The 21,145-nt window shown below is 40.4% G+C and overlaps 1 protein-coding gene and 1 long non-coding RNA gene across 5 annotated transcripts in view; both read right to left on the reverse strand.

Moving 5' to 3' along the window:
• LOC141770006 (uncharacterized) overlaps positions 1-21,145 on the reverse strand; it is a 207,802-nt gene that overhangs the window by 68,899 nt on the left and 117,758 nt on the right. The window lies entirely within an intron of this gene.
• prdm6 (PR domain containing 6) overlaps positions 1-21,145 on the reverse strand; it is a 115,298-nt gene that overhangs the window by 25,303 nt on the left and 68,850 nt on the right. For all 4 annotated transcript variants that reach the window (XM_074639575.1, XM_074639574.1, XM_074639573.1 and 1 more), the window contains exon 7: positions 8,289-8,679. In XM_074639575.1, coding sequence (XP_074495676.1) covers positions 8,289-8,679 — 391 coding nt within the window. The remainder of the gene's footprint in view (positions 1-8,288; positions 8,680-21,145) is intronic.

The raw sequence follows: 21,145 nt of genomic DNA on the forward strand, positions 1-21,145 counted from the left end.
AGTTATATCTGCGCTGTGAGGACGACTCGTCTGTCCGCCTATGTATGAAGACGTTATTCCCCCCGAGACCAGCAGCTATAAATCACTGCTCCCGCCTCGTCAATACACAATCAATGGCTCTCTGAACACACACACACACACACACACATATATATATATACACTGTGTGAGCAGACATCCACGCACAAATAACATCACTGGTAGACCCCCATAGAAACACACCAAACTCTCTTTTCCTTCATCTACTTTTCTCTCTGTCTCCTCCACTGTCATCCCTCTCTCTCTCTCTCCCTCTCTCTCTCTCTCCCTCTCCCTCTCTCCCTCTCTCTCTCTCTCTCTCACTCTCTCTCCCTGAGTGTATTGACCAACCTATTAAAGCAGAAAGCTCACATAATGTCCTCTCATCAACCGCTTGTTCTCATCAAATGAGCCCAGAACAAAAACCAAGCAAACAGCCAATATCATGTCCTCACAGAGACTGTCTTGGCTTTGTTTCTTTAGGAGGTGGGAGGTGCATTGTGGGTAGTGTAGTTTAGAAGGAAATCGTAGTCATTAAGGAGAGCTGGTTAACATTTTCATCCATACTAGAACACATACTATCCTACCACTGTTTGTCTTTGTTTTAACGGTGCGTTCACTGACAGCGTGTTCTTAACAGTTGAACTCGACCTCTGCAGTGTTTCTACTTTAGTCTAATTCATTTGAACATGTGAAAAGTCTTGTGACACCAAATGATAATCAAATTGTCTCCTAAAAGTTTCCATAAAACTAGGGCTGTCAAAGTTAATGTGATAACGCGTTAACGCAAATTTGCCACTAGTTTCTTTAACACATTAACGCAGTCAATCTTCCGGAGGTTGTAGCGGGCTCAGTTTTAAAGCTACAGGGAAGATACTGGTATGATATGAAACTAAGATTAACTAAATTAAGGAATTCATCGGTACCAACCATGTCATACTAGCTTGTCATGAAGGAGGTTAAATAATGCTCTGAACTTACGCTAAATTTTGGCGGGGAAAAATTGTCATGGGCATTTTCAAAGGGGTCCCTTGACCTCTGACCTCCAGATATGTGAATGAAAAATGGGCCAAAACCCAATATGGCGACGGCCAAAAACCTAGATGGCGACGGCCAAAAACCATTACGGCGACGGCCAAAAATCTAATATGGCGACGGCCAAAAACCAATATGGCGACGGCCAAAAACCAAGATGGTGACGGCCAAAATGCAGAACTCGAGGCTTCAAAACGCGAGTCCACAAACCAACGGTTGACGTCACATTGACTACGTCTACTTCTTATATACGGTCTTTGGTTTTAATCTAAACAACGATGTTTTTACTAAACATAACCTAGACGTTTTTAATATTTTTGTCTTGTTTTGTTTCCATTTACAAAGTTAACTACGTGTAAACTACGTGTAAACTACGTGTAAACTACGTGTAAACTACGTGTTAAAAACTGCGGCCATAATCCAGGAGAAAATACGTTTCCCTCAAAACGTAATTGAGAATGCAGATATGGGAACGTAACTTTGTAGGAGAATGGATATACAGGTGATATCTGATAACCAGCAGCATGTAAGTGTCCCAAAATGAAAACTAAATAGATAAAAAAATAATAACATTAATTTAAATAAAAACTAAATCTCACTCAGGTCCATTGTGTTTAACCACAGTTACAGCAACACACAGACCTCCACTGAAACATGTTAGAATCCACTCGTATGCAGATGCAACACAAAGTAGGTTTTTCATTAAAGCGGCAAACACGACAGATAAAAATAGACTTTGAAGGAATTTCTACGAGCCCGTCCATCACAGAGATGGATCTGTATTAGTTACTCCTGCGGCTACACGCTGAGGAAAAAAAAAGGAAAAGAAAAGAAAAGAATTTAGTAATTTTTCAACACATCTGTGTGTGCAGCAGGGACAACACACACATCTGTGTTAGTGTTAAATGCAAATAATGTCCTCGCTGTTGGGTGATAAATCTCCTGAATGTCAACAGTCTTGTTTCAGCCTGACATGCAAACATTTAAATTGTGTTATTGTAAATTTTCTCAGCTCACAGAGCAGAAACACAGAGCCTTCAACTCGCGTTAAAACATTTTAACATCAGTGAATCATTTATATTTTGAGACTTTGAGTAGTACAAAACAATTATGAGCACCACTGGACCATCATATTCTCACATTCTGCTGTAATGAAGATAAAAAGGAAGGTTGTGCAACTCATTTTTTAGCATATAGTTACAGTACAGCCCCTTGAGCAGGTTATTATTTTATTTAACTCTATGTGGACACAGTTCAGCCAGAAGGTATTGATGCTGTTGATTACCCATAATGCTCCCTTCACCTCAAAGCTACCAGCGAGCTGAGTAGTTCGCCCAGCTGAGAACAACTCAAGTAAAACAGCGTATCCTGATACAACGGTTTGTATGATATCTTCATTTTTTTGTCCAGCAACACGTGTCAATTTCCGCTCGTTACATGCATACACTCTTTTCAAAATAAACTTCCGCCTTGATAGGAAACAACTTGGTTAGGTTTGGTAACAAAAAAACGTAGTGAGGTTTAGGAAAAGATGGTGGTTTGGGTTAAAATTACGGAAGTTACGTTACAAATAAATCAACGTTAACTTTTGGTTTCATACGGGACATCGGTCTCCAAATACAAATTACAGTGCATTACATTTCATAGGAATATCTACGAACGGTGTATGAGAACAGCCTAAATAAAATCATTTTTAACACTGTCTTAACTATATATATATATATATATATATATATATATATATATATATATACACACAGTTGAAACTTCTTATAGTGATCAAAAGGTTTGAGACAGAATCATTCCTGTGCTTATGCTGTTTAAATAATTCACTTAAAGTAATAAAGTAGTCCGCTTACAGTGTTCATTTGGGGTATTTTCATACATAAAAACATCTGGAAAAACATAACTAAAACTACGTTAGACTAACGTTAGTTGAATTTTTGTTTTTTACTTTACTCCCATGATGCTTTGCCTCACGGACCGTCTGCTTTCCGGCTGGATACGTGAGGCTGATGCCGCGTGCACGTTGATATCATGACGGGGGAAAGAAAGTCATTTTCTCTGAATGAGAAACAAATGCGCACGGAGAAATCACTGTCGTCAGGTGGATTGATAACGCCTCGTCATGTCATGCCCTGAAAGTGAAACTTCTTCCGATCCTCAACCCGCTCTGCGGCACACATGCAGACCGGCGCCCGTCTCCCTCCACGCCGCTACTGTCCTACCCTCCCCCCGGCAAAAGGGCGCCGTTCTGCATGCACACTCGCGCTGCAGAGCCGGCCAAAAACAGCAATAAGAGGCAGAAGAATTGACAGCGAGCCGGTAAATAGAGAATCAGTCCGTTTCATTACTTTGTATTAGAAATGAGGCACAGCAACAAACATAATATTTGAGTCTAGATTTGATCCAGTCTGTAAACGTCTCAAAATAAAGTGTTTTATAATACTTAATATACCTGCTCTCACTTTAAAACCACTTTTTTATGTACCGTATGTGCCATCCATCATTTTGTAGATGTATGTGTGTGAATGAAGCTTAATATATCAACAGAAGTAGATCGTTAGAGTTGATCAGTGAAGGCTAATTGGACTCAACAGACGACCTTCAGCTCAATCTCATCGACAGGTAACGTCTGTAGAGACACGACGATGAAGGTCAAACTTACAGCTGCTTTTATCTGCTTTAACAAACAACACTGTAACCACAAATAGATAATTAGTGATAAATTAATGCTAAGTGGCTAATTAAAGTTTAATAGTAATTGGAGACTGTAGATGTTAATTAGCAGGTTAGAAGCCGGTCTGGAGTCCCAAAGGTCTACAGTAAGTGAAAAATACCAACCTCAACACTAAATGTGTCCTCAATGGTAGTTCTTAATGTAATAATAATTCATAGTTTTTAACCCCCTAACCCCATGTTATGATTGGAGCATATTGTTTTATGCTAAATGCAGTACCTGTGAGGGTTTCTGGACAATATCTGTCATTGTTTAGTGTTATTAATTGATTTCCAATAACATATATACATACATTTGCATAAAGCAGCATATTTGTCCACTCCCATGTTGATAAGAGTATTAAATACTTGATAAATCTCCCTTTAAGGTACATTTTGAACAGATAAAAAAATGTGTGATTAATTTGTAATTAATCGCTATTAACACTTTTAGTCAAATGACAGCCTAACCTAATCAAAATCAATTTAATATCATCGACGTCTAAACGCTGGAAACATCAAAACCAAAACCATTTTCAGGTTCATATTTGGGAAAATGTCTTGCCTTCCTTGTCAGTTACCTCAGCTCGGGGCTCTTCATGTTTTCCAGTGATGGAGTTAAACATATACTCATGTGACATTAATGGAGTATTTAGTAATAGAGAACTGTATGGAAAAACTGAAGACCGCTGAGCTGAGGCCAAATCATTGACAAGGCATTGCTAGATGGTTAAAAACAAATGACAAAATTAACATTTAATTCCTCCATAAAGTCGACTGTGATGATACACTCTCTCAATCAGCTGTAAGCTTTCTGTCCTTTGATATACAAGTGTGATTATATCCATATACATACATGTTTTATTCATAAACAACATGAACCACCAGAATGAGATCTGAATAGTGAACATTGGAGATCAAAGTGTTTAGTAAAAATTACTCCACTTTCCATAAAAGCACTAATGACTCTTTTAAACACCAGCGCAGTAAACACATCAATCATAAACGCAGTGGTTATTAATTTCCTTCATTGCTGTGGTTTATACCGCGTTGCTTTTGTAATATGTCAAACCTGTAAGTGGAAACGCAGTCCATTTATGTTCGGATTTTTTTTTCCTGCTTCATCACTCATCGTCATCACAGAACTTTAACAGTATCCTACATCCCGACACCGGTTTAAAAACTGAATCGAAAGCACTTCCAAGGCCTCATTGACATAAACAAACTGCTCTGCTGATGATGGATTTTGTTGAAATGACACACAGGAGGGGAAAACTGACACAGAAGACGAAAAAGTTCAAAAAAAGAAACAGTCAGCAGAAAACAAACAAACCTGAAAGAGATGGAGCTGAGAGGAGGTGTGTGGTGCGTTTTTTTGAAGCTGATATAAAGAGCCATCAGTCTTCAGCTCCAAATGTTCCCATCAAGTAAACATCAATAAATATGTATGAAGGGGAGAGAGAGAGAGAGAGAGAGAGAGAGAGAGAGAGAGAGAGAGAGAGAGAGAGGGAGAGGGAGAGGGAGAGAGAGAGAGAGAGAGAGAGAGAGAGAGAGAGAGAGAGAGAGAGAGAGAGAGAGAGAGAGAGAAAGAAATCAAGAAGGGAAAGAAAAGCCAGACTCCTTTATTCACAGATACTGTACTACCATAGTGGTTTAAAGTCTGAAGACTGAGTCTCTTCAAAGGTAGTACAGATAAGTGACTAATTAAAGTAACCAACATCAAGGGTGGTAACCGCTTCAATGTTCAACCACCTAGAAGACCCAAAACCTCCTTAAGGTCTACTAGAACCACCTAGAGAACCACAAGAACTCCCATAATGACCAAAACAACCTCCTTGAGATTCCCCAAAACAAAATAAAGTAAAACTCAACAGAAAGTGTGTTACGTCAATACATAAAGGATTGCATAGGGACTCACAGAAACTTTATGGAAACTACTGGAACCACCTAAAGGAGATAAAGAAACACAATGACCACAAAACAAAACACCTACAGGGCCCCCTAGAACCTTCTACAGGACAACTAGAACCCCTTACATGACTCCAAGTCCTTCCTCAATGACCAATATAACCACCTAAAAGGCCTGCAGAACGATTTCATTACTTAAAGATCTATAGGACCCCAGGATCCTCCTGAATGACCACAAGAATCAGCTTAAGGACTCCTAAATGGCTGCTAGAACCTCATGAAGGACAACTAGAACCCCCTACAGGACTCCATGTCCCTCCTCAGTGACCACAAGAACCTCCTAAACTACCTCTACTACCACCTACAGGACTCAAAGAACCTCCTCAATGACTGCTAGAACCACCTACAGGACTCCAAGAACCTCTTCAATGACCACTATAACCACCTATAGGATGTGGAGAACTTCAACAATGACTGCTAGAACCACCTAGAGGACACCAAGAACCTCCTAAATGACCACTATAACCACCTGTGGGATGTATAGAACTTCCACAATGACTGCTAGAACCACCTACAGGACTCCGAGAACCTCCTCAATGACCATTGTAACCACCTACAGGATCTACAGAACTTCCTCAATGACTGCCAGAACCACCTAGAGGACTCCAAGAACCTCCTCAATGACTGCTAGAACCACCTACAGGACTCCAAGAACCTTATCAATGACCATTATAACCACCTAAAAGGCCTGTAGAACTCCCTAAATTACTGCAAGAATCTATAGGACCCTAGGATCCTCCTGAATGACCACAAGAACCAGCCTAAGGACTCCCCGGTGACTGCTAGAACCTTCTAAAGGAAAACTAGAACCCCATACATGATACATAGTCCCTCATCAATGAATTATAACCATCGTTAAAGCATGTAGAACTCCCTACTACAAGAACCTCCCAAAGGACCACCAGGACCTCACATAGGACCCCCAAGATCCTCCTGAAGGAACACAAGAACCAGCTACTTCTAACTGACAATATTAGATTTGAATCGGATATTTGAATCATCAACTTTCAGTTTGAAGCCGTAGAAAAGACGTCGTCTGGCCGGCTACAGGACTTCAGGACTTTGGGCAGAGTGATGCTGTGATTGGCGTACTGGTCTAACCCCAGTCCAGATGAGGCACAGTGGAGGCCTTAAAGCTCCAGGACTCGGGCCTGTTTGGCTTGTTCAGCTGAATTCTATCTGCTCCTCCGTCCCATAAAACCTTCCTATTGACAGGCAGCTCCACATCGACCCTCCCCCCCCCCTCCACATCCAGCCCACATTTTTCTTCCCTATGAGTATTAGTTTATTGAATAAGTGGCATCTGTTTTCCTGGCCCCGTCACCGTAAGGCGAGGTATTTCTCACTGACGCACAGCGTTGATTTATACGCCGCTCTGACTCTCCCTGCAAAAAATAAAGCTAAGCAAAAAATTTCCAATACATCCTCCGCCCCCCCCCCACCCACACCCCGACACACAAATACAAACACATCACATCTCCTCTTCCTCCCTCCGCGCTGTATATAATTAAGTTGGCAGATGTTATACACACTCAGACACTTTTACACTCTCTTCACTCTCGTCCACAAACTCCCACTTTCTGTCACACACAAACGGTGTGATGATGAGACAACCGACGTAATAAATTACTAAACTAAACGTCTGGTTTGCCGGCTTCCTCTGGAAAAACTGCAACAGCAGGTTTTAAAAACTCAACTGCTGTGTCATGTTCGTCATGTTAATGCAAATACAAGTGTTCCTGGCTAGATTACAGATGACATAGCAAACACTGAGTGTCCCTACTCAAAAGGAAATGAATGGAAAAATCAGATTTTATTCTTGTTTAAGCCATCAGAAGTTACAGGAAACAATCGTGTATCTAGCCAGAGTCCTGAATTTAAATATACTATTTGTGAATCTCAGGATTGTAACAGCAGTTACCAATGTTGTATATACATATTACATTCATCCATAACCCTTTTTTAGTGTCCATATAGCGTCTCTTTCTGGCAGAAAAGCACCCGCAGGGTGCCGTGAAGAGCTTCATCCCACCGTTTCATCAAAAAAGCTTTGTCAAAAGTGTTGTCCTTTTGGATAAAATTTTAAAAATGTTGCGCACCCTGGACTTCTAACCCCCAAAAGGCACAACTAGATCACACTGTCACACCAAATTTGAAGTTCCTAAGTTAAATAATTTTTGAGTTCTGCTCCGGAAACAAAAGTGTGACACGCGAACGGACTGAAGTACAGACACGCAGAGCGCTATATACCCCCGACTTCGTTGTCGCCGGGGTATAAAAATGTGTCTATGACAACATAGCACCACTCTAACCACCGTTGTATGACAGAGTAGCTCAGATCTGGGCATTATACGGGCCTTGTGATGGTTCTGCCTGGCCCGGAGGTCTTAGACAAACCACACAATTTTACTTACGTAGCTAAAAAAACAGTAAAGAAAATAGCTTTTAATGCTATAATTTAATCTAATGATAAAATAGAGGTTACGTCTGGACCCCCAACCCCTGGACTAGCACAAGACCTTAAGACATCTTAACAGTTGCCGTCTTACTTGTCTGGATTCTGCGGACAGACGTGCATCTGCAGCAGGATCCTCTGGGTGAAGGTCTTGAAGCACTGGCCGCACTTCCACAGGTGCCAGTCGCTGAAGTCGCTGCTCAGCTGGCTGGTGGAGGTCGGGCTCGCCAGGACTCGCTGGTTCTTTGACCCCATCTGGCCGAAACTGACGTCGGACTGAACTCCGACCCCAACCTTGTCCAACAGGGAGAAGTTCCTCGGGCAGGGGGAGTGGGGGAAGACCATGGAGCGCATGAGGGCGGTGGACGGGGTGGAAGAGGAGGAAGACGAGGAGGAAGAGGAGGAGGAGGGTTTGCCGTTCTTGCTGAAGGATTGGAGGGACTCCTGTCTGGTCATCGCTTCCACCACCGTGGTTGGGACGTTTACTGGAGACAGAAAAATAAAAGATTTCAGGATGCCCAGGGGGCGCTGGAGAACATGGCTAGGCCAACTCAGCCTGCTGAAATGAACGCAAAAAACACACACTTAAATCTTGACTTTCATCCGTCACCAGGACAAATTCTCATCTGTGTCCTTAATGAATAAAATCAGTCGTGAGTTTTGCTGCTGTGATGGAAACAGAAAGCAGCCACATTGTCCTAACTGAGGCCAGATCCGCCTGGCTAGCCCAGGGCAAACTGCAGCTCCTGGTTCCAGTGAATGGAATTATGGGTCTAGTTAGGCTGTTTGGAGTCTGTTCGTTAGTACAGTCACAGTCACACACTGTTCCTCTCTCTGACCGCAGAGATGTTTCTCTAACTACGGCTGTGGCTGAGGGCCCAAACAGGGCCGCCAGACGGTTTCTGGTGGGTTCACCGCATGATGGCAGTACTGCTACTATTACTACTACTACCAGTACTACTACTACTACTACTACAGTCCTGGTGAGTCTACTGCTACTACTACTACTACTACTACTACTACTACTACTACTACTACAGTCCTGGTAAATCTACTGCTACTACTACTACTACAGTCCTGGTGAGTCTACTGCTACTACTACTACTACTACTACTACTACAGTCCTGGTAAATCTACTGCTACTACTACTACTACAGTCCTGGTGAGTCTACTACTACTACTACTACTACTACTACAACTACTACTACTACTACTGCTACTACTACAACTACTACTACTACTACTAGTACTACTACTACCACTACTACTGCTACTTCTTATATTATTACCACCTCTGCAGCACTTCTTCTACTACTACTATGGCAATGACATCTACTACAACAATATCATATATCATAACACTGCCTACTACTAGTCCAATTACTGCCATTACTACCTCTACTCTTACTTCAGTAACTGAATCTACTAACATTAAAGGTCTTTACACACCAAGTCTGTATTTCATGTATGCATTTTTTTAATCCGTCATCCGATAAAAAACGTTACTTAAAGAAACCTTGCACACTGAGTCCGATTTATTTTGTGTTTTATTATTCTATTTGTTGTGTACTACTACTACAACATTTATTACTACCACTACCAATGCTAGAGCTATGAGAACAAGGCTAGAAGAAGTAGTTCAACCAGTGCAAACTTTACAAAGTAAAGATTATACCGTTATTAAGAACATTAAAGTTTGTTCTTACTTTACTTACTTCCAGTTATTGTTCTAATTGTTGTGCATTAGTCCTCTGTGTACTGTATTCTTGAGGTCTCTTTGTGTTTTATGTGCTCATAATGTTATTTATTTTGGGTCTGTTTTGATAAGTGCTCTGAAACAAAAGAAAATCTGAACTTCGAAGCTGTCAAGATAAACGTAAGAGGCAGATAAGATGGATAGATTTAGGATACAGAAGTGTTGCTGGTCAAGTACAATGACATTAACAGGAAAAAAAGACATTATATAAAAGTGTGTAAATTAGATTTTGGGTGAACCAGCTGTCCTCACTTGACCCACAATCCAGCTGTGTTCTTTTTCTGTGGTCCGACCATCTGACAGACCTGGACTCCATAACCCTTCATTATGTTTGAAATGACATTACGAGGGCTCGTCTTACTTTAACTCTCTGTGGATGGTTTCACTTTTTTATCCTGTAAAACTGGTTTGTTTGTCCCCCGCGGGGAAATCCATTTTTTGGCATGATCAACTGGCAGAAAGTTGAATCGTCTGACTTCCTCTCTCTTTCCTTTAACAACAGTGAATGATAGCTGTTAGCTAAACACGGCCAAACCTGAACCAGGTCATTTTATTTCCCCAAACTTAACCAGATATTAAACACGGTGGCAGACAGACTCTTTTGGAAGGTAATGACAAATTACATATTGTTGAAAAGTTTGGAATCAGCTGTTATATTGATGTTTTTCCTTCAATAATATCTATTTTAACAAATACAATAACAGTAGAATTGAGACAACAAAATGCATTATTCATATGTGAAATAGTTTTGGCCCCAAGAGAAGAAGAATGAAATGATTCAGGGTGTTTTCACATCAGGAACCACCGTAAAGTGGTATCGGTGCCGTTGTATCGGAGCAGTTTTGCGAGTACATGAGCACAGTATCCGACCCGATACCCGATACTGGTATCAGTATGGGTGCATCCCTACTTTTATTCAATGGTACCTAATATGAAAACATCCTCAAGCGTCCATTTAGTGGACGTCCCCGCATTGTTGCATGAAAGGGGAGAATACTGTTGAACTAGGATTTTGAATGAGTTTTCCAGTCCAGAAAAAAGCGTCATTGACTTCGATCATAATTGAACCACAACAGGTCAACTGGGCTCTAAATATTTTGGGTTCCATTGGCACCCAAAATATATACATCAGACCGGCAATACGTCATCCAGAGTAGGCTCTCATGACCACGACCCCTTTTGGGGGAAACCAATCCGAGTCCCTCAGAGACGTTAACAGAAGAAGAAGTTGAAAGATGTCTCCAAACTTCTACTTTAAACAAAGTTGTAATAGTAATAATTAGGGCTGTCAAAGTTAACGTGATAATAACAATTATTATTAACACAAATTCGTTTTAACGCCACTAATCTCTTTAACGCATTAACGCAATCGATCTTTCGGCGGTTGTAGCGGCTCAGTTTTAAAACTAGAGTGAAGATACTGGTATCATATGAAACTAATACACCTAAAGAATCCATCGGTACCAACCATGTCATACCAGCTTGTCATGAAGGAGGTTAAATAACGCTCCAAACTTACGCTGTCATGTCCATTTTCAAAGGGGTCCCTTGACCTCTGACCTCCAGATCAGTGAATGTAAATGGGTTCTATGGGTATCCATGAGTCTCCCCTTTACAGACATGCCCACTTTATGATAATCACATGCAGTTTGGGGCAAGTCATAGTCAAGTCAGCACACTGACACACTGACAGCTGTTGTTGCCTGTTGGGCTGCAGTTTGCCATGTTATGATTGGAGCATATTGTTTTATGCTAAATGCAGTACCTGTGAGGGTTTCTGGATCAATATCTGTCATTGTTTTGTGTTGTTAATTGATTTACAATAATAAATATTTGGTGTAGGTTGACTTGTGGGGGTTAATTGTGAGCGTTAGGGTCAGTATGGAGAAGTATTAACAGTCCACCACCTCTTTGGGACCGTTGTCCTTCTCTACCATGTAAAATCGGCCGACATCTGTAACTCCTGTTCGTATGTTTAAGAACAAACCATCCACTAACCCAATAGGACCATGCTGTCTTTGTTCCCTCCTCTCTCTAACATCGCCGTGCTGCCCCTCTGCAGTCGGGTCATCATAACCGTTTCCCATCCTTCATCAGCTCACCTCTGTCATCAGGCCACCAGGCTCCATTGATCCTCTAATAACCTTATGAGGAGATAATTACACCATTTGTAAGTTGCCCGACGGCACTATCGACGCCCGCGTTACGCGCCGCTCGCCAACACTTATTCATTTTGCAACAAACATCGCATATACACAAAAACGCCAGTCGATACGGTTTGGGGCTGCGCATGAAATGCATCATCGAAATGGGAGAATTATGCAGATGCAGTGTGTGCAACATTGCAGAGTCTGTGTTTTCTGTCTTTCTTTATGAAGGGGTGTGTTCTCCTCCAGAGGGGCGTGACGTGAATACAAACCGACCACGGAGCTCAGCCACAGAGCAAAGTTTGAAAAGCAACTCTTCGAGCCTAGAAGGAGGCGAGAACTCGGGTGGAGCTTCACCATCTGTCTTCCTGTTCATCCATCAGTTCCAGCCTCATTTTAACCTCCTGCTCTCCTTCATTATGAGAACCATATGACGACCACTCCCAGACATACTGTTCTATATTTTCTGTTGTTCTTTGTCTTTCAGTTTGACAGGATGTTCATCACACTCGTCAACATGCAGAATAAAGTCAAACACCTCCACAGAAAAACATCAAATTCATCCACAAATCATTTTAGGAACGTGGGAAGGAACCACACACCACCTTTGTGCATACAGACTGAAGAACATGAACTATGACCTCTAATCTAAGATCTGACAATAACTCATTATTTAGAGGCACAGACAACAATGACTGAGGTTAGTTGCATACGGGACTGAACATGCAGTTTTACTCAAGGCTGGATTTATTCTATATGTTGTTATTGTCAATATGTCTCATGAAAAGACCAAAACCAACAATGTGTTAGGGTGCTTTCACATCAGGGACCCGGGCCCGGATCTGAGTACACTTGACCCCAAAGTCCAGTTTGTTTGATTAGTGTTAATGCTCCGTATCGTACTCGGGCACGGTGCGTCGATCTGTACTCGAGTCCACTTGAAAAGGTGGTCTGGAGTACGGATCATGTGGACTCGGGTACGGTTCGCATCAGGTGTGAAAGCCAACCGTACCAAAACACGGAGGTGGACCGCTGTTTAACATGAGTAACATTAGCAGTCAGGGAGTAGTTTTGAAAGGGCAGGCTCGGGCTAGGAATCCATCGGTACCAACCATGTCATACTAGCTGGTAGTGAAGGAGGTTAAATAACGCTCCAAACTTACGCTAAATTTGGCGGAGGAAAAACTGTCATGGCCATTTTCAAAGTCCCTTGACCTCTGACCTCCAGATCAATGAATGTAAATGGGTTCTATGGGTACCCACGAGTCTCCCCTTTACAGACATGCCCACTTTATGATAATCACATGCAGTTTGGGGCAAGTCATAGTCAAGTCAGCACACTGACACACTGACAGCTGTTGTTGCCTGTTGGGCTGCAGTTTGCCATGTTATGATGTGAGCATATTGTTTTATGCTAAATGCAGTACCTGTGAGGGTTTCTGGATCAATATCTGTCATTGATTTGTGTTGTTCATTGATTTACAATAATAAATATATACATACATTTACATAAAGCAGCATATTTGTCCACTCCCATGTTGATAAGAGGATTACATACTGGACTAATCTCCCTTTAAGTTTCATTTTGAACAGAGAAAAAAATGTATGATTAATTTATGATTAAATATTTTAATCGATTGACAGCCCTAATTTAGATATTTATTACTTTGAGTTTGACGTACATTTATTTGACTTAGATGTCAGTTAGTTACATAGTTAATAAAGTCAAAGATTGTTCATTTCTGACAGGGGTTGGGTGTATTGGCTGATTAATTGGGTATATTTTCCTTCTACAATCTACGTTATTATATCGGTCTTTAAAAATCCACTACTGATCGACCTCTATTATGTATTATTATACTGACGTCAATAAAATATAACTTACTAAATGGGAGAAAGTTTGACTTCGACTCCAGAGACTGTTAGTGTCTTCCTCTCTTTACTGGGATGAAGAACAGTTCAGATTACGTTGCCAGAGCTTTGTCAGAAATCAATAACGATAAGTTACCAGAGATAATAAAGTCTTATAAAATCAATACAGGCAATTATAATAATGGTAATAATAATATGTCATGTAAAGAAGAGATGTGAGTGAGAAGCGTTTACTGCAGAGGAGGAGAGAATGGAAAACATCTTCTGTACTTCCGTCACACATACTGAGCTCTTCATCCCTCTCTTTCTATTTCCTTGAACCCTACTCTTCTTCTCTCCTTCTACTTCTTCTTTGTCAAAGAGAGAAAGGTGTTCCAGAGAAGAAGGAGTAGATGAAAGAGAAAGAGGAGGAGGAAGGATAAAGAGAAGTAAAGACAAAGACGAGTCCCCCCGTAGTGATCCTTCCCTCTCCGTCGGTGGACATGTTGTTGTTGTTAGGCGGCGGCCGGGCTGCGGAGCGTCAAGCCGACAGGCTGTGATTGGATGGAACGTGCATGAATAAACAACCACAGGGTGTGTGTGCGTGTGTGTGTGTGTGTGCTTTGATAGTGTGTTGTATGTGTGTTTTCTTTGTTGTGTGGTTTGGCTCTAATGTGTTCTCTGTCTTTAATGTGTGTGTGTGATCATGTTCTGTGGTTGTATGTTAGTAGGGGTGTAACGATACGTTTTTACAACGATACGATACGATTTCCATGGTTCCGATACGATTCAAGCACGATATTTAGCACATCTAGAGCGATACGATATGATACGATACGAAACGATACGATACGATACGATACGATACGATACGATACGATATGAAACGATACGATACGATATGATACGATATGATACGATACGATACAATATGATACGATACGATACAATAAGATACGATACGATACGATACAATATGATACGATACGATACGAAACGATACGATACGATACGATACAATATGATATGATACGATATGATACTATACGATACGATACGATACGATACGATACGATACGATACGAAACGATACGATACGATATGATACGATATGATACGATACGATACAATATGATACGATACGATACAATAAGATACGATACGATACGATACAATATGATACGATACGATACGAAACGATACGATACGATACGATACAATATGATATGATACGATATGATACAATACGATACGATACGATACGATACGATACAATATGATACGATACGATACAATATGATACGATACAATATGATACAATACGATACGATACGATAAAATATGATATGATACGATATGATACAATACGATACGATACGATACGATACAATATGATACGATACGATACGATACGATACAATATGATACGATACGATACGATACGATACAATATGATACGATACGATACGATACGATACAATATGATACAATACGATACGATACGATACAATATGATACGATACGATACAATATGATACGATACAATACGATACGATACGATACGATACAATATGATACGATACGATACGATACGATACGATACAATACGACGCAATGCAAATAGGCGAACAGACGTGTATTCACGGGAGTTGAAATATTTCAACTCGAGCAAGAAATTTGCGTGACGATGTGTCGCGAAGCCCATCAGCGTTGAGATCGTCCTCCTGTCGTCACTGACGTCCTGACGTTGTTGAATCAGAAATGGAGGATAAATAAATCTCGTATGTGTCTGTGGTCACCCAGAGCTACGATAGTTCATCACATCTGTCCAGAGAGTAGAAACCACAGACTGTCTCTGGTAGAAACAGCAACGTTTCTAGATGACGTCATGTTGAGTGTTGACGGAGCAGCTGCATAGCCTGGCACTGATCCAACCAGACTCCATTCAGAAAACAAGCATTTTAAAAGTTGTCTGCTTGTCGTCATGGTAACAGACCTGACTAATCAGCATCATTATGTAGTTATTTCAGCATCATTTTGATCTGTTTATTGATATTAAATCACAGCACAATCTGTATATTTTGGGTTCATACCTCAGTAGAGACGTGTGTCTTGCTAGATACAGTCTACGTATGTGAATACAGCTCGCCGCCGGGTGATGTTATGAACCCAGACACAACATGTACAAAGCAGCAACAGTGGTTATTTCTTCCATGGGTGATGGAGGAAAGTGAAGTTGTTGGTATCTATGGAGCTCCTCCTCCTCTCCGAAGCGCCTCGTACGAAGGAACACAAATGATCCCGACAAAACTTTGGAACTTTGGAAACTTAATAAAGTTAATTTCAGGCTGATTCAAGCTACAATTTCTGTTAACTATTTCCTCTTAAATGTCTTAATTCAGCTTTCTGACTTTCATCTTATTTGTTTTAAATCTAAATTAAGTCAAAAAATAATAATTTATCAAGAAAACTGTTTTACTTTCATGCAGCAGATTTGCCAGATTAAATGACTCTTTGTGGATTACACTTCCTGCACAATGCAGTACCCAAACACAGCAGACAGCTGCAGAGCTACAGGGATCTGTGGCTGTACTGGCCACTTCCCAGTCGAAAATGTGCTCCGTCGGCGCTCTGCACCAATAAAAGGTCAAAACTTTTAAATGTCTGCTCCGCCGAGGACACAGAGTCACCGTCCCGCTGTCTCTAGTGCAGAGTTTAGACGTCACACTCGTCCCTTTGTGGGCACAATCAGCAGATAACGATGCCATGGAAAAACCCAGAATGCAGTTAGCAGCAAACTGTCTTTAATTCAGAGCAGAGCTGCTGTCTCTCTCAGCTCCTACAAAAGGAGCCTAATCTAATTTCACCTCATTTGGATGTGAACAAACTTTTTTTTTAACTGCAGGGTGGAACAAAAGCAAAATGCTCCAGTCTTTGTTTGCCCTCTGCCAGAGTGTGTGTCGGTGCACAATGAGGACCAAATGTATTCACATGGACAGAGACTATTAAAGACGTCTGAAATATGAGTTTTTGTTGGTTGAATAACAGAACTTTAGTTTGTTGAGTTGGCCGTCTGACATCCTGAAAATCCTCCAGTCAAACTGGTAGATCACTGGATCCCTGCTCTGTCGCACCACGGTACTTCAGCATACGTATCACCATTTAAAAGAGGGATTTATCTATTTCAATCTACACTAGCAAAAGTAATGCAGGCTAATACAACCGTCTGGCAATAAAGACAACCTCCATGAACATTATAATTTAGGTTTTAATGTTAAAAACAGGGGTGAAAGTAGGCCGGCACGGTCCGGTACGGTCCGGCACTACTAAAAGATTCAGTGCCAGGAAGCCGGGACAGCAGCTGCCTGCCAACACCGACATACAACCCGTCACTTACAATCGCATTTCAACAAATAAAAACTGCTGACATCAGGTCAACATCCAGTTGATTACCTCCACCGAGGAGGTTCTGTTTTCGGTTCGGTTTGTCTGTTTGTTTGTATATTACGTTTTTTTCAGATGGGGAGCGACACTCCGCATGCATACTGGCTTGGATCCGCGGGGGTCTGACTGTGCTGCTCACGCAGACAAGCGCTCTGAGAGAAAAATATCAAGTGATGACGGTTGGAGTAGCCGAGTAGTACCAGCAAGAAATTCAATCTACTTTCACCCCTGATTGGGCTTCAAATAAGTAAAATACGTACAGAAACAATGTAACATCAGTATGGAAAACACGTCACAAACATCACTAGCGTAACTTCAACAACACTTTGGGACACGAACAGTCTCCTGGTTGAAAGTCCTGTGTTTGTTGGACCCATCCACCTCCCCTCGCTCCCACCATCAGCAGTCTTTCTCTCTTTTTATTCTACGTCACTAGCTTAGAGCATAGCATATTTACGCGGACCCTAACCCTAACCCATGGCGTATAAATGACACAGCAAACGGGTCCGTGTGTCTTTTGATAGTTTGTTTTTTCGTTTGAACCAAAAAAAACGAAAATACAGAAATACCATGTTTTTTTGTTTGTTTTTTGTTTAAAGAAAAACGTTTTTCTGTTTTTGGTTTTCTGCCTCAAAAAACAGCAAAACAAAAAAAAAACAACGGTCCAATTTAAATTTTTTGAGAATTCCTTTTTGTCATTTTTCCTTTTGAATTGAAGAATTAAGAACGGCAGACAGGCGACCCGGAAGGGGTCAATGTATCTCTTGCTCATTCGATTTTCCTTTCACAAAAGGATATCAAAATACAAAAATTAAAATTGAAATACGAGACGTTTTTCTTTATCAGGGTCAAAAAAGGGATGAAGTTATTGAATATTTTTCTCTTTTCAGCGTTGCACTTTGTAGACGGTCCCTGACCACTCGTCTCACAGCCGGCTGCACATAGAGACCGATGTAATGTGTCCAGCTCGGAGGACTGAAGCCTCGTTGTGATTAAAATGAGGTTGTAGCTCTTTGTCTACCTCACTACGGTAAAAAAGAGCCCTCGTTGGTGTTTTAACAATGTCTAAGTTATGAGTTATTGATCTGGGAAGTTTGAATCTGTCGATATCTTTCCAACTTTACCGAAGTAATTTTTTTGTCTTCTTACCTGAGAAGCACTCTTTTATTGTTTAAAAAACTACGTACTGATCCGTGTCCATCACCTTCAGTTACACAGCACCACCGGGCTTTTTTTTTGCTCTCATACACAGCACCGTCCTCATACGCACTCTTACTTTGTAAATGGCAACTTCCGGTCGCAGAATATGAAAAAACGGGCGTTGTTTTTTCGTTTCTGTCTTCCAGTGATTTTATTTTTTGTTTTTAGAAATAAAAATGAAAATCAGCCCGTTTTTTAAGTTTAGTTTGTCCCTTTTTGGCCCTGATAAAGAAAAACGACTTGTATTTCAATTTCAATTTGTGTATTTTAATATCCTTTTGTAAAAGGAAAATCGACCAAAAGATAAAAGTAAACAAAGCCAAGGCTCTCTTTTTTTGTTTATAACAAAAATGAAAAAAAAAACAAAAAAACATAGTATTTTTTATTTTCGATTTTTGGTTCAAACGAAAAAACAAACTATCAAAAGGTACACGGACCCAAAAGCAAGAACAGCGTGCTTATTGCACGTGAAATGACTTGTGAATTACCGTGTAATTTATACAGCATTTAGTGCGACCGAGCAGCTTTTACAGAGATATCCTGTCATGAACTGAAGAGCAGAACAAGTGAATATTCGGACCTATTAGTGGCAATACATTAAAAGTCAGAAGATCACCAAAGTCATCAGGATTCATCCTCTGAGGACCATCAACTGTCTGGACTAGATTAGATCAATCCATCCAGTGATTGGCACAAATGAATGCAGTTCAAAAAGTGATATATTTCTGTTGAAATGAGAGAAAAAGGTTTAGTAGGTAATGTAAGAGACAGAACAGGTCCTCATAAACATAGCAACCCAGCTGTGTGTATGTGACTGTCACGATGAGCGATGTCATGTAAAAGAGTCGTTCCATCTGTAAAACAAACCGCTTTGTGGCCGAACGTCTCTAATTTGCAATCAGCACGATCTCGTTTAGCAGCGACTCTGTGAAAGACGAGCTCCTAATTCAATTCATTTCAATTTAGATTCCACAGATTAAAACTCCGTCTTCATGTTTTCTCTGTTTTCGTGTAAAAAGAAAAAATGTCAAAGTTTGTTTTTTTCCCGCTGTAGGGTGAAGTTACTGTCAAAGATAGAAACCGGCTGACGGAGCAGAAAACTGGAGCAGATGTAAACAAAAATAAATTAGTGACAGAGAAACAGAAGACTGATGGAGGAGAGACGGAGGGAGGAGGAGGAGGAGGAGGAGGAGGAGGAGGAGGAAGGAAGAGACGAAGGCCAGGAGAGACAGAAAGAAAGAAGAAAACTGCCAGCGTTTATAAAACACACAATATTCCATGTTTTTAACGAGGACATGAACGTCACGTCTCAGCTCGTCAAACAGCTGAAATCACAAAATCACCAACAACCTGACGATGAGAGTCATCATCATCTGTTTAGCTTCGTAAGAACATTATAATACTTTTAACGTTTGTTTCAACCACAAATAAAAGTACATTTCAGTCTGATTAGTATGGCGGTGATTCAGGGCCACTGTAGGTAAAATAATAATTACGGACCCTCGGGAGGGTAAGGCTGTGTACGGTACGTATCATGACATTGGGGCAACAATTCAATATATTGCGATACTGTAAGCAAAGCGATTTTTAAAATGTAATTTAAGGAAAACTGTCATAGTATAAAGAACACACCACAAATTTTAGGATAGGCAAAAGTTGGCAAACTTAGGCAGTAGGCAAATTCGTTCACTGCGTTGTTTTTGTGGCGAGCCAAAAGTTTTCTTGTAAATTAGCCACTTTAATCATTTAAATATCGTAAATTTACAACTTTATAATCTCGTAAATTTGTGAATTTTTTCGTGTAATTTAGCCACTTAAATCATTTAAATATAATAAATTTACGATTTTATAATCTCGTAAAGTTGCCACTTTAATCATTTAAATATCATCATTTTATGACTTTAATTTTGGAAATTTTGAGTTTTTTCTCAGAATATAACCCCCTTATCCCGGTTCCGTAATTATTTTATTTATTTTTTTATTTTTTATATTTAATACGCCGTCGTAGATTAGTGAGAAAAGTGAGTCATATAAAACGTTTTCCCAACAGCTGAATGTAACAGGAAACATATTGCATGTATTGGTTTTTACAGGTTATAAAATGTATGATTGTTTTGACAAAGAACTACTAATTCTGACAAGAAAAAATTTAATTAAGACCGCACAAATTAAGAGTTTAAAGTTAAATTTTATGACTCCAAGATATTAGATTTTTGTAAAATTAAATTCAAGACACATAAATATGTTTTTGATTTTGCAAAACATGAACATCATCAAATTAGAGTCATGAGGTTTTCATGAAATCAGCAGAAAGATGTTGAAAATAAGTTCCTGGACAAAAGATGTGAGGATTCATAGACGTGTGTATTTTTGTTTGCAGATGAAAAGTTTTGATGTAAAACTCGTCTTTTCTTTTAAAGACATGTTAAACGCTGGTGTTGCTTCCAGAAGAGGAAGAGGGAGAGAGAGGCAGCGGGTCGACACCGGGACGCGGAGGGCCAACATCTTAACAAATAAAAGACTTCTTCAGTCTTCCAGTCTTGTTGTGACTGG

This window comes from Sebastes fasciatus, chromosome 6, assembly GCF_043250625.1.
Source record: "Sebastes fasciatus isolate fSebFas1 chromosome 6, fSebFas1.pri, whole genome shotgun sequence".
NCBI classification, from domain to species: domain Eukaryota; kingdom Metazoa; phylum Chordata; class Actinopteri; order Perciformes; family Sebastidae; genus Sebastes; species Sebastes fasciatus.